At 33.5% G+C, this 13,711-nt stretch overlaps 1 protein-coding gene across 1 annotated transcript in view; it reads left to right on the top strand.

Annotated features, from left to right (window-relative positions):
* Positions 1 to 1,427: 1,427 nt before the first annotated feature.
* The window catches only part of LOC105617921 (fasciclin-1), a 148,946-nt gene continuing 136,662 nt past the window's right edge, over positions 1,428 to 13,711 (top strand). The window contains exon 1 of the mRNA XM_012199456.1: positions 1,428 to 1,565. Coding sequence (XP_012054846.1) covers positions 1,428 to 1,565 — 138 coding nt within the window. The remainder of the gene's footprint in view (positions 1,566 to 13,711) is intronic.

The following is a 13,711-nucleotide window of genomic DNA, read 5'->3' as shown; positions in this document are numbered from 1 at the left end:
CTCTTATCAAAGGACGTTTTCCAGCAAGGACACTGTATAACATACATTGATATTCATTCTTATATTTAAGAAGTCATGAATCAGTCAGTCAGAGATTAGCCATATTAGCATCTTAAGATGGTCTTAAAATAAGAACAGACTATGAATAGTGGATCACCCCGCCGGATTATGAATAGTGAATCATTTCATCCTTATTTAACATCGGCAAATAATAAGAATGTAATGATTCATTTTGTTACACTGGAAAACGTTCAAAATAACACGCGGCACAAATTGGAATATTCAATAGTACCTTTGAACTTAAATCTTGAAATCGTGTGAGAGGAATAATATTTTAACTGTAAAATAAATTTTAAAAATTTATCTATTTTCAAAATATATTTTTTTCCAAATGATAAATTCAAAGATGTACTTCACGAATATTAAGATAACCGTATTCAATATGGTCTACATAAGCGATTTTTACTGAATTTATATTAAGTTCAAAATAGAAAACATTTCTGAATAGAAGACAGCATCTATTTTTAGAATCTTATAGCTTTTTTGAATAAGAGTTATAATTCTTTATTTTATTGTACTTGTCTCAAAATATGACATTTTAAAGCCATTGTAGATATTTTTGTTCTGTAAAGATTTAATTGAAAATATGATATATATTTTCAATGGGTATGATGAAGGTTATAACTATAAACAACAAGTAGATCTGCATATTAGATTACCTTACTTTATCATTGAAAGTTTATTAATCCGTAAATGTTAACAGAAAATTTAAAAAATATTTATATAAATCCATATCAATATAAAACTATTTTATTGCAATAATAATAAAATAGAACTTTCGAATAAACAATCTATTTGTTGAGTAAATAAACTATTTTATTGATTTTATTTTCTTATTCATTATTGTAGATAGATAAAGTTGTTTTTCAATGTAAAAGGGTATCGAGAGGCAGAACAAACTCAGCAAGCGAAGCGCAACGGTGACGATGAGACAAAGAGACGGGCAATAAAGAACGGACGGAAAATAAAAGCGGGACAAACTGACATCAAAACGAAAGAGAGAAAGAGAACAAGAGAGTAGACCGTTTACGCGCCTCATCGCCGACCAAAGGAGAAATAGCGGAAAAATAGAGCGCCGGTGCGTAGTACGTCGTGCTATAGCAAACACCGGTGTCGCGGGTAAATGGAAAAACGTTGTACGCGACGGAGCGAAACGCCGAAGCCGACGCCGACGCTGGCGTCGACGTCCACGTCGATGGTATTGCTGGACGACACAGACCGGCCATCCAAAATCAAACGCGTTCCGAAACAGGATTTGGAAAGCTGAATCGATAGCCCGGCCGGTTGCGCCCGCTCTGATAAACGTTTCATAAATATTCAAATGTTTATACGTGCATGCACCGGGTGGACAGAGACGCGTTTAGCGGATGCGAGACTGTCGCGTCACATCCTGCCCACCGTTACCCGTAACCGAGGATAGATACGACGATAATGAAGATAAACGAGGAGTGAAGTTCCTCGTGGGAATAGTAGATCGCGCCCGATACTGCTCACGCTTGGCCAGAGTAAATCGGATATGCGACAGCATAGTACAGCTGCAGCCGTGAAATTATCACCTACTTTGGCCGAAACTAGCTCGCCCGAGATTCCGTCGGAATCTGAGGTCCATTGACTCGAACATATAGATCGACATATAGATCGACGAACATGATTCGAGAAACTATCGGCTTCTCTAGAAATCTACCATATCTCATCTAAAGTATATACTGTAAAAATTTACACACTGTTAGAAATGTTTTTAAATTTCATTAACTTTTAAGTTACACAATTTGAACTTAATTTCATGATGTTATATTAAATTTAATGTATTTATAACTAAAAAGTATATTTGTGTACATGTACATGAAATTTAATATATTTTTCATGAAAATTTATGAAATTTAATGTACTTTTAATAAAATTTTATGAAAAGTACATTAAATTTTATAAATTTAGAACGATTTTGTTGATGAAAAAATTATAATTTTGTTGGTCCATTGAAATAATTACGTAAGGATTTCAAGCATGATAAGTAATGTTGCAAAAAGTTTTGACGTTCAAGTAACCAGTTTTTTTTTATTTAAGCGTCCTAAATAATAATTTTGATGATCCAACAAAATTATTTTCAAATAAAAATTTTTAGCTATTATTAATACTTTAGCAAAATTGTTCTTTTCATATAGAAAACAAAGAAATTATTAAACGTTCACTGAAAACAATTTCTAGTTAATGAATCAATCAATCAGTAGATTCTGATTATATCAATCAGAATTCTAATCGAGATAACTATATAGATGTTCAATTATGATGATCGGAATTCGGAGTGATATGATCGGAATTTATTGGATCATTGCATTCAATTTCATCCAAAAATTTTTCTCACAAAGAGAAAACAATGGACTCGTGGATTTTGATTTCTTTTAATATGATAAGTTTACGTCGAAAATAAATCCATCATGTTTGAGCATTTTGTTAAATGGACTTTATAATATATATAATATATATTTTTTAATATATGAAAAACAATCCCGCATTAATTATATGGAAATTATTATTGGATTCTGATCAAATGTTATTTTCCGCGTATAATGTAGCTTATATAATGGCGAACAGCTATTATAAACAAAAGACTTAATAATGAATAATTTTTAAGCTATCAAAGGTGTTCATTACAAGTTACATTATACATAATAACTATATACATAATAACTATATAAAAACTATCTCATTTTATCGGGATCCAATTTACCATATAATTAATAAATTTGGTACTAATTATACGGATAATTATGTTCCGATGAAATGAGTTAGCTTTCATATACAATATAGCTTATAATATGGTCAAAAGATATCAGATATAAGACTCGATAATGTAATTTTTAAACTATATTATAAGGTGTTCTCTGCATGAGCATCAAGTTTTACACCTTTGATACCCCTGACTTAAAAACTATCCATTATTGAGCTCTGTGTCAATGATATCTTTTGTTTGTCACATTATATAAGCTACATTATATGAGAAAACTACACTGTTAAAAATTTATGAAATTTATGAAATTTAATGTACTTTTAAGTTACACAAATTAAATTCAATTTTATGACACTAAATTAAATTTAATGTATTATTTGAAACTGAAAAATATATTTATGTACATGAAATTTAGTGTACTTTTCATAAAATTTTACGAAGTTTAATTTACATTTTTTATTAAATTTTATGTAGATTTGCATGAAATTTAATATAAGTAAACATTAAATTTATAATTCCGTTACTTATAACTCCATTTTCATTGACAACATTAAATATTTTTAATGTACTTACTTGAAATTTGCTTCCATTACAACAGAAGCAAATTTCTCTTTTTTTAACAGTGTAACTCATTTTATTCGAATCCAATTTTTCATAATTGATGCGAGGTCCTTTCATATATAAAAAATGCCATTAACAAAGTCAATTCAATAAAATGCTCGGACACGGCACAATTTATTTTCGACATAAATTTATCATGCTGAAGAAGATAGAAATCCATGAAGAATCCATTGTGTCTTCTCCTCGTCAGGAAATATCATTAGATTTATTCTATATATATACATTTGATTAATTATTTTAATTAATAGATATATAATAGAAAGGAAAGAGAAGTATAACACATGTCATAACTGGAAAGTGGCAGCCAGACCATTTTCAGAAGTTTTAGAGTTCTTGAGAAACTCGGAAGGAATTGATGTCGGCATGCGCGCACTCTCTTTTAACAGAACCGCAATCAAAGTCGTTCGATAAATCAAACTTGGTGAAGTTTTAATTGATCGCTGCCTGATCAGGAGAGCGGAGGTGAAGTGAAGTACAAGGATGATATCCTTCTCTTTCTCTCTTTCACCTCCTCGACACGCGGGAGCTTCCTCTTCTTGCACTGTAGACATCCAAAAAGTAAGCGGGTTATAGACTAACTTTGTAGTAAACTCACTCAATCAAAGTTACCACGAGAAAGTCTGCGCGAAGAGCGTCGCAGAGGAGCGACGGATGAATGTTTTAATTTGTGATTAAGTTCCTAAACCTCTCGACTTATTGCAAAACTCCAGCAAATTCATATATCGTGAGACATATGAGAATATCGAGACAATTCAAAATTTAATTATAGCATGCGGTGCAGAAGTATAAACAGCGTAATATAATAGCCGAATAGCATATTGCATGTATTGAAGACGTTTTCCAACTTGATCAATTTCCCGCCTATAAATTAATGAGAAACCGCGAAGAATATTTCCCTCGACAGAGTTCTCGCCAAGTCGCGTATTCGGTATCACCGGATGAGGTCGCGAACCCCATTGTTATTTCCCGATTCAGTTCTCTTCCGTTGTATCGCTTACATCAGACGATTGCGAATTCGGTGGTGGCGGTCGACCCTATCGATATTCAGTTGTCGAACTGGTTGCCTTTAATGGTTATACTGAATATTGATTACCAATTAGTGGCATAATCACCGGGAATTCTAATTGTTAATGAGGTCTACAACCGCAGCGTGCAAACCGTCCATGAGGGAGCAGAAGGGGACAGAGGAGGTAACGAGAACACTGCTGTAATGTCCGGCTGAATTAACAATCGCTTCCTTGTTTTTATAAGCTTCCTGCGACCATTGCGTCGTTATGGGATACGTGCTAAATTATTTTGCGTCCTGCGTACGCGCTTTCGTTTCAATGCGGCTGCTCCATTAAATACCGCTGCCGGATTAATCCCTTAACGACGTATGTCGCGAATCCGCTGAAAGCGAATCCTCTGTAGGACATTCAATTGAGTCTACCGAAAACACATTATTATTATGCCACTACCGTGAAATATTGATGGTAATTAATTACATTGCATTTAAATAAATTTTTCGATAGCTTGTCGTGCGAACAAATCAATCTGTAGAGAATTTTATTAATTTCATGGATATATTAAATCGTGGATTGAATGATGTTTCATTTTCTGTGGATAATTAAAATTTTTTCAAATTTTCAAGTTTCTGAATTTTACTTGAAGAGAACAATTTTGTTAAAGTATTTAAAAATGTAGCTACAAATTTGGAAATAATTTTGTTAGACTACCAAAATAATTATGGATGCTTAACTAGTAGATAAAATATCAAAATTTATTGCAGCATTATTTATTATGCTTGAGCTTTTTACATAAATATTTTGACGATTCAACAAAATCATTTTTTAGAAAAATATCATCAATAAACGAGCAAATTAAGATGTTAAATGAACAATTAATATATTTAAATTCAATTTGAAACTGAAGAAAACTATGGGTTGAAACGTTTTAATAATTTTTTTATACAATATTATTGTCGCTGAATTCAAATATATGTTAATTGTTAATTTAACATCTTAATTTCTCATTTATTGAATATTTTTGATAATTTGTTTTGTCAAACAATCAAGCGGTTTTATATATATAATTATTATCATTTTTAGATCTAGCTACAATAATTCCTTAAATTTCCACAAGATCATTCTTTCCCTGCACGAAGAGAATTTTTTCTTAAAGTTTTCCCTGAAAATACTATGTCGTGGGACAACATAGTATTTCCAAAAATTTTAATGTAAATTTATCTCATTCATTAATAATAAAAGTACAATAAAGTATATAAAATAATAAGTTTGATTAATTTTACTGAAGTGCATGGTAAAAATCTTTAAAATACTGAGTTGTATCACAATTACCATATTTTCGGAATAAATTTTAAATAAAACAAACTTCTCTCCGTGTATCAGACATTTCTAAACTTTACAATTCTATAATTTCTAATCGTTACATTGATAAAATCAAATAGAACTTTTATTTACTCTTATTTAAAGCCATGTGAATTATTATTATCATAAGCTATCCGAAGATATTTAAGTGTTAAATGTCTATTCGAAAACATTCAGTTTGCTAAGTCACGAGGAAATGAATAGATCGTCTTACATCACTATGCATCAGTTTCCTCCACGGTCTCCGATACGAAAAACGCCTCGCGAACACGAGAGATGGATGATCGATCGACGAAGACGGAAAGTCGCAGGAGACGTCGGCGGTCGGATGACTCGACGACGATGGTAATTCGAGAATTTTCATATCGCTAAGTAACCAGCGCATCCGTTTCGGCATGTAACATAAATAACATTACCGGCGCGACGGGATGGTCCATGATGAATGTTCATCATCGCGACATGAAATATGTATGAATCGTCCATTTTTATTCCCATCAGAAGACGCTAGACTCGATTTCTCAGATTATTTTTTTCGATCAACTAATTCGATGAGACACGACCAACGTTTGCGTCTCATCGAATTACTTCCAATTACTTTATTACTGTATAATTAATTCAACACTCTTTACTCGGATATCCCGAAGAATGTCTAAGTGAGAGATTATGATAAAGATCAAAAGATTAGTAAAGCGAGTACCACACACAGAAAAATATCATTATATTGCTATAATAAAAGTGATTACTCAATTTATTTTTTTTTTTAGTTATCTTTAACAAAGAATATTTTCTTTGTGATCTTAAAATATACTTATAAATTCTTAAAAGAACTCGTTATTATATATTCAAAATAAGAATGTATTTTCTTTTGAAGAATATTGATCAAAGAAGCTTTATGTAATAAGCAAATCGAATTTGTTTTAATTTAATCTTGATTAAAATATTAAACTTATTAGGTTTTAGAATATATTTTAAATAAATTTGATGCTTATGATGAACTTATAATAGATTTGCGGATATATGAACTTTTGAAATACTTGAAACAAGTAATTCTTACTTCCGTATAGCCTACAATATGTATTTTTCTGTGTGCACTAATACGAATGACAACGCAGAGTGACCGCAAATATCCAAGAAAATAGTGAACCCCAATGGGGTTGATTTGGGTCCCAAAGGGGTCGTTTCGATGGCGCCAGTCGGCGCTCTCCCTCGTTGTCCTAAATTCATTTCTTCAGATTATTTATAAGGGGATGCTGTGATGATGAGTCAGAAGCACGTGAAATATATTTTCTATGCTATGTGCGGAAAATTATTACCGAAAAGTGTACAATCGCAAAATTATGAGCGCAAAATTAAAACGCGAGCTATGTAAAAGTTTAATGGACAAGATTCAATATTTTAACATAATGGCACTGTGAATCATAAATATATTTAAGTATATGAACTTTATGATAGATTTACATATTAAATTCAATATTATCGATCATGCATTCGAAAGTATCACGAATTAATGCTGTATTTAAAATTCCGCCAAATAGAACGATGTTTTAAACTGATATTCAGATATTTATTTTATTTAGATTATTTTGCAGATCAATTTCATTTACAGCTGCTGCTTGCTGTCTAAATTCAAAAGAACAAATTTATAGAACGAATTGGTACCAATTAAGATCACTTATAATTTCATAGTTCCATACTTTTTATTATGTTCCGATCTTTTTAAACGTCGCTACATTTATCGCCCGACTCCCATTGCATCACACGCGTCACGCTTTCAAGCAACCCCCGGAGGCGAAATATCGGTGGCGCAAGTAAGTGCATCGAGATATTGAGATGTGACCCACGTATTCAATATAAGGGCTTTTACCGGCTCACGCTTCCGAGGCAAAAGCAACCCTCACCTTCTCCCTCTTCCTCTCTAGTTTTCACGATATCCCTTTCGCCGCCTGTGGCAAGTCGAACCCCTTCTTCCAAGCGACCAACGCGCGTTTTCGTATCAACGCGTACTCAATTTACAATGGAATTGCTTCAACAGGCCATTCTGTATAATGCGCTCAATAATGCATCTATGCAGCCCTTTCGATATGTATAAAGCATCGCACATTCTGTATACAGGGCGCTCCGAAACATCGCTTTCGCCTATTGAAGGTCGTTTTTGTTTCATCTTGTCCTTGGACTTCTATCTTTTTATTCATTGTCTATTTTAATACAGAATATTTTGATGAGTGCATCTTGTTAAGATGCCTCCAAATAATTTGGTCAACATAAGCCAACTTTGCACATATTCACTAAATTAGTCAAAATTCATGGATAATTATCCGTCTGTATGTGTGTAATATTTAACAATCTAGTGTACATTAGCCATATCATCTGGAGGCACCTTTAGATCTCAAATTAATATTTTATCAAGCGAAATCGACAACAAGAATATATTAATATAGAGAAACCTATTCTCATATTCTCGAATTTTGTGATTCCTTCTTATTAATCTGATTAGAAAAAATTATTTATCATGTACATCGGAAATCGATTAGAAATTTTGCTCGAGCAAATTGTAACCGATAATAACAATGGTAATTTTAATGGCACCCGGTATACCTCTGGAAATGTAAACGCATACACACGTGTATAATGCATAGTAACAAAGGCGTTATCGGACGCAAGCCAGGAGTGCTTTACGGTCCCGATATCGAATCGAATCGAATCGAGAAGTAATTTGCACGTAGTAATGGCACAGGTTGTATCAAAGGGAAGCTGCAGCATGGCTGCTAAGGTGTTGTTCTTGGCTTGCGACGTCGCTCTTACGATGAGTACATTGGGACGATATTGGTCTCGATTGCTGATTGTATCGAGGCGATGCTCTCTCGACTGTTGTGTTAAAATGATATTGCTCTCCGTATAGTAGTCCCTAAATACATTCGACGAGTCTTCTTCGTTGTACGCGCATCAATTGGTTTTAGATTGAATATTTTAAAGAGGAGAAGAGAAAGACACGGGGAAATGCGCGTCCATTAATCTACGTGCGATCGCATGCATCCGAATCCATCGTGCCATAAATGGTGTAAATCATGGATGAATTATTTTGTCGCATAACAAATAAATATGGATAACGGGGTGCACGTTATCATTGTTAATGAGTCACAGGGAATAGACGGGAAATGGGAATAAGCGATTGTATTGAAATCTATAAATATTTCTCTTGATGTCGAGGATTGAAATATTTTATCGAATTGCAAATAAATTTTCAGCGGCGCGCTAGAATGGCGTTTAGAATATCTGTGAAATTGGTGGTTTAAATTTTACTTTTATTTCGCATTGATTTCTACTCGTGAAAATATATTCTAAGTGTTATACATAACTCAGTGAACTTGTGAAAGGCACTAAAGCGCGCTCATACGGACGAACTAACATAATAATATGCAGATTAATCGCAGCTCTTCGACGCGTGAATGTAATTCGTGATGTTCTCGCTTGAATGACGATATCGTTGACTCATAAATGGCAAAAACACATCTCATCTCAGCGAATGAAAGTTTAGTCATTCGCATAAATGTTTGTATTCGTCGAGGGCGCGCTGAACAGATAATAAAAGGGAGAGAAGTGGCGATAAACAACCCATGCGACTAAAGATGCGAAAAGTTTAAGGACGTCCCCCAATGTACGATATATCTTATTAATGTAATGGCCTTAAAGATGACGCACGATCCTCGTTCGCCATTTTGCATTTTTTAGATTTTTGCTTTTTATTGCTCGCACATTTTACGATGCCGTTTATCGAAATCTTGTAATTAGATGAATCGCAACTTGCGCGATAAAATTTTAAAGGCGATAAAATAAATACAGTATTGTGAAATGTAATAAAGATTTTTCGCATTCAATCATCATATATGTGTCAACATTTTTTTTTTTTCTGTATCGTTGTGAGTGGGACTTTAAATCACCCTACATTCATTTGTAATCTAAAAACCACGAATGTTTCGTTAAATACTATTTTATTTTATATTTTTTATTTTTAAACAATATATAAAATATTAGAAATATAAAACTGTACATTCTATATATCTGCGGACATTTGCAGAAGTCACCACATCTCTGATAAGAGACTTAGAATGAATTGTTCCACCTTTCGCTAAACTTCAGCTCACTGAACTTGCTTTCTTACGCTTTCACTCTTTTACTCTTTTGTTTATTCTCTTTTGTTTTATTTAATTTAAGTAAATTACACCACATAGTATAGTTTATCCGAAGATGAAACAACCGGCCCTTAGGCTAAGTTATTTCACCTTTCAGTAAACTTTAATTTACTCTCTTACTCTCTTATTCCTTTGTCTATTAAATAAATTATCGCGTAGTTTATCCAAAGATGGAACAAAGTCAGTCCTTAGAAGAAGAAAAAATATTAATATTAAGTTTCTATTGATTCCCCATTGATTCACCATTGATTATGATAAATGTGTGCTTTTTCCTTACATGATTGATATAATATAGATATTGTAGAACATACTATAATCCTGGATCCATCCACTTCATGCTGCAAACGCTTTGAACCATTTTTTATTTGATCAATTCATAACATTCTTTTTTGATTGATCAACAAAACATTTGCAGTATTAAGTGGATTGCACCCCTGACTTTTGTCTGCAGAATAATGTTTACGAACGAAACAAGAGATATAGGAACACTCGTGAATCGAACGTTTGTACTTATTACAGCAATCGTAAAGAATTTAAGCTGTGATTTCTACGAGACAAAACGGCGAGGGAAACTTTCGACGTATGCTCACATTAATTAAATTTCGCTCTTCCTATTTTACGGCGGATGCAACTCGATCCTCGTCTCGTGTTAAATCTCGCTCGTAAAAACGCGAAGCCGCTCGCAGTTCTTCCTCTCTTTTCCTCGCTTTCTTTTTCCTACGTTGATTGTAATTAAAACATAATTAGAGTATGCAAGCCGCGTACTCCATCTCGTTCGTGACGAAGATACGATACAAATGATGAACGAGGAAGTGTTTCTAAAACGAGTATAGGGCTCGTAAAAAAATAATGAAGCATAAATGAGGTCAGGTCGAAAACGAGATTTGTAAAAATATTACGAAGATCGAAACTTTTACGGGAATAACTCAAATGTAATCGCCAAATTCACCAATTTGTATCCAATTGATTATCGAATTGTCGAGTAATGTATTTTTGTTGTGCATTACATATCGAGGTATCAAATATACGAGAATTAAAGTAATTATTTCTTTCTGCTGCATTACATCGATATGTGCTGTGATAACGTGGTGTAATAACTAAAATACATAAGCAAAATATACGGCGAGCGTTCATTAAACATTTTGCTGTAGCAAAAATAGTGGGCATGGTTTAAACGAATACAACCGGTAACATAACGCCACCACGCTGATGTGTGCCGTGAGATAAAATGCCTCGAAGGTTGAAATGTAGACATGAATTAAGACATGGAACATAATATTAAGATTCATATCTCGCTTATTTATTATACGCGTAATTTTAGCACGAAGGGCATAAATCTTCTCCAGAAGCTGAATTTTCGCGGGTCTGTAATTTTCAAAAACATCCAATCCATGCAAATTCTTCGAGATCTATTTTCGCGCTAAGTATATAAAACCTCGGAAATGGAGCACGAGGACAATATCGCGTTTGTTACAGAATGGCAAACGTTGCTGCAGATTTATCTTCCGATCGCGCTATTTCGAAAGCACGTAATGCGATAAAATGGCGCCAAGGAGACAAAGAGGAACAGAAAGAAAATAGGAAATATAAATCTTGATGTTGCGATTTAATTTAATTTCCATAGTCGACTAGTCTCGATGTACCAGATTCTCGTTTTGGCTAGACTGCGCTTCATAGAATTCGTTTATCCCCTGTTTAACTCATCAACACGATGCGATGCGATGCCGTGCGATTTTTATTCGCCAAGCAGAAAATACGAAAACGAAACATTTGCAAACGCGAATATTTATATCCGCATTAATAATACATAATATCCTGCAGTGCACCTCGGTCGCTTTTGCAAAAATCTCGTTAGCAAGTTTATAGATTCATTTGAGCATAAATCCATAAATGTAAATTTTTTTTTTTAACGATTCATTTCGTCATTTAAAATCTGTCAAAGACGGATTTCCTTTTTCCGTTGAGAAATCAGGAATTTTATCCAAGCTTTGCTGTTATTGCTAAAAGTTGGTTATTGAGGATAAAATACATTTGCTGCTGACGTCCAACTTTATTAGTTAAAATTAAAAGTATTTAACATGATTAGCTAAGTAAGTTATTTCTCACTATATTAGCCACGTAATCAAACATTTTATTTCAATTGTTTCTAGAATATTTTCTGCCGGTTGCTATTTTACTCTAACAGAGAATATTTTTCGCAGCACCTAAATTTTAGCAAATAATAAATTGACCTTTGACAGTAACGACATTAACTGTCCCTATTATAAGAATACATTTAACTGCCACAGCTATATTTTTTCTCTGCGTGTCTAAAAAAAAATAAATAAAAAATTAATCATTCAAATCTGTTTAAAGGAATCTTTTGGTCCTTTGTGATATTTGCGATAAATTCCAAGAGCCAAGTATCAAAATTAGCGATTGTAATAAACTAAAATTTTATACTCGAGATTACGATTCAAGTTCTAGAATTGTATAGAATGGTATTATACTTTATTCGATAAAACTCCTATCTCTCTACCAAGACAATCGACACGTGAAACACGACGTCTCGATTACCGTGCTGAAAATCTTTTTCTATCCGCAGGGTTGTTTTCGCCCTGTCTCTTTCTCCTTTTGTCTGCTACCTCCCCGACCAATCCCGTCGCTCTACCGAGCTCGTCTCGACGAACCAACTCGCATTAATTGCCGAGAGTCACGACATGTCTCCATTACTCAAGAGCTTCGTTAAAGGAAGGCAAAGGGGATAAGAGAACGCCGCGAGGATAAGGGACGAGGAAGATAAAGGAGGTTGCAACCATGTTTCACCATTATTTTTCACAAATTGGGCTCGCGTCGCCGTTATCCTTAACGAGAATTGAACTGGCCCCAATGGAATGAAAAAGAGAAATTTTTTTCTGTTTATCATCTTCGCGAATTTCATCCGATTATAGATCCTTCTATTACATTTTTCGAAAAATCAGCATCTTGAATGCATCTCCACGCTATTTTTAATTTTGAGATCTTAATTTATATGTCGCGTACGATGTCGATCATCATAAAATGTATAGAAGCTGAATGGAACTGTACCCTATAGTTTCTACTAATTAATCAGAAATTTCCTGCCGACATCGCCAACCGACCGATGCAACTAATAGACCTGCTCCGAATCTCCCTACCAATTATCCCACCATGTATTAATTAGCATATATGACCGTTGTAACAAAGTTTCCCGCCTCCGACAATGCCGCCTATTGTCTTACGGAAACTTACGGCTTTAATAATTCGTAAATCTACCTTTGGTTCACGACTGACTTATAACTTGGTGTTTCCAAGTCTTGCTTTAGACAAGATTAGCATTATACTGGAACCGCTGATGATACCATTTTGGCTTCGCTAATCATTTTAACGTTTTCTTTTTTGTATTAAATATATAATACGAAATATTGAAACTGTGTGAATACAATGCAAATAATTTTAACAAATGATACTAAAATAACTTTTCACTAACCGAAAACAGAGATAACAAATTGTCAATTTAACATTTTCGACAGTCTAGTGGAATATCATCGGTGATTCCAATGTGTATGTGTGTGTGTGTGTGTGTGTGTGTGTGTGTGTGTGTGTGTGTGTGTGTGTGTGTGTGTGTAGTAGTTAAGTTAAAAGTTAAAAGTAAAGTCTATAACGTAATAAGTAGTAGTAGTAGTATTATTTATTTATAAGTAAGTAAGTAGTTAGTTGGTAGGTTATTAATTAATTAAGTTAAATAA

Source organism: Atta cephalotes (assembly GCF_000143395.1).
Source record: "Atta cephalotes unplaced genomic scaffold scaffold00014, whole genome shotgun sequence".
Lineage (NCBI taxonomy): Eukaryota > Metazoa > Arthropoda > Insecta > Hymenoptera > Formicidae > Atta > Atta cephalotes.
Note: the sequence above shows the minus strand (reverse complement) of the source record. Positions and strands in the feature narration are given on the sequence as shown.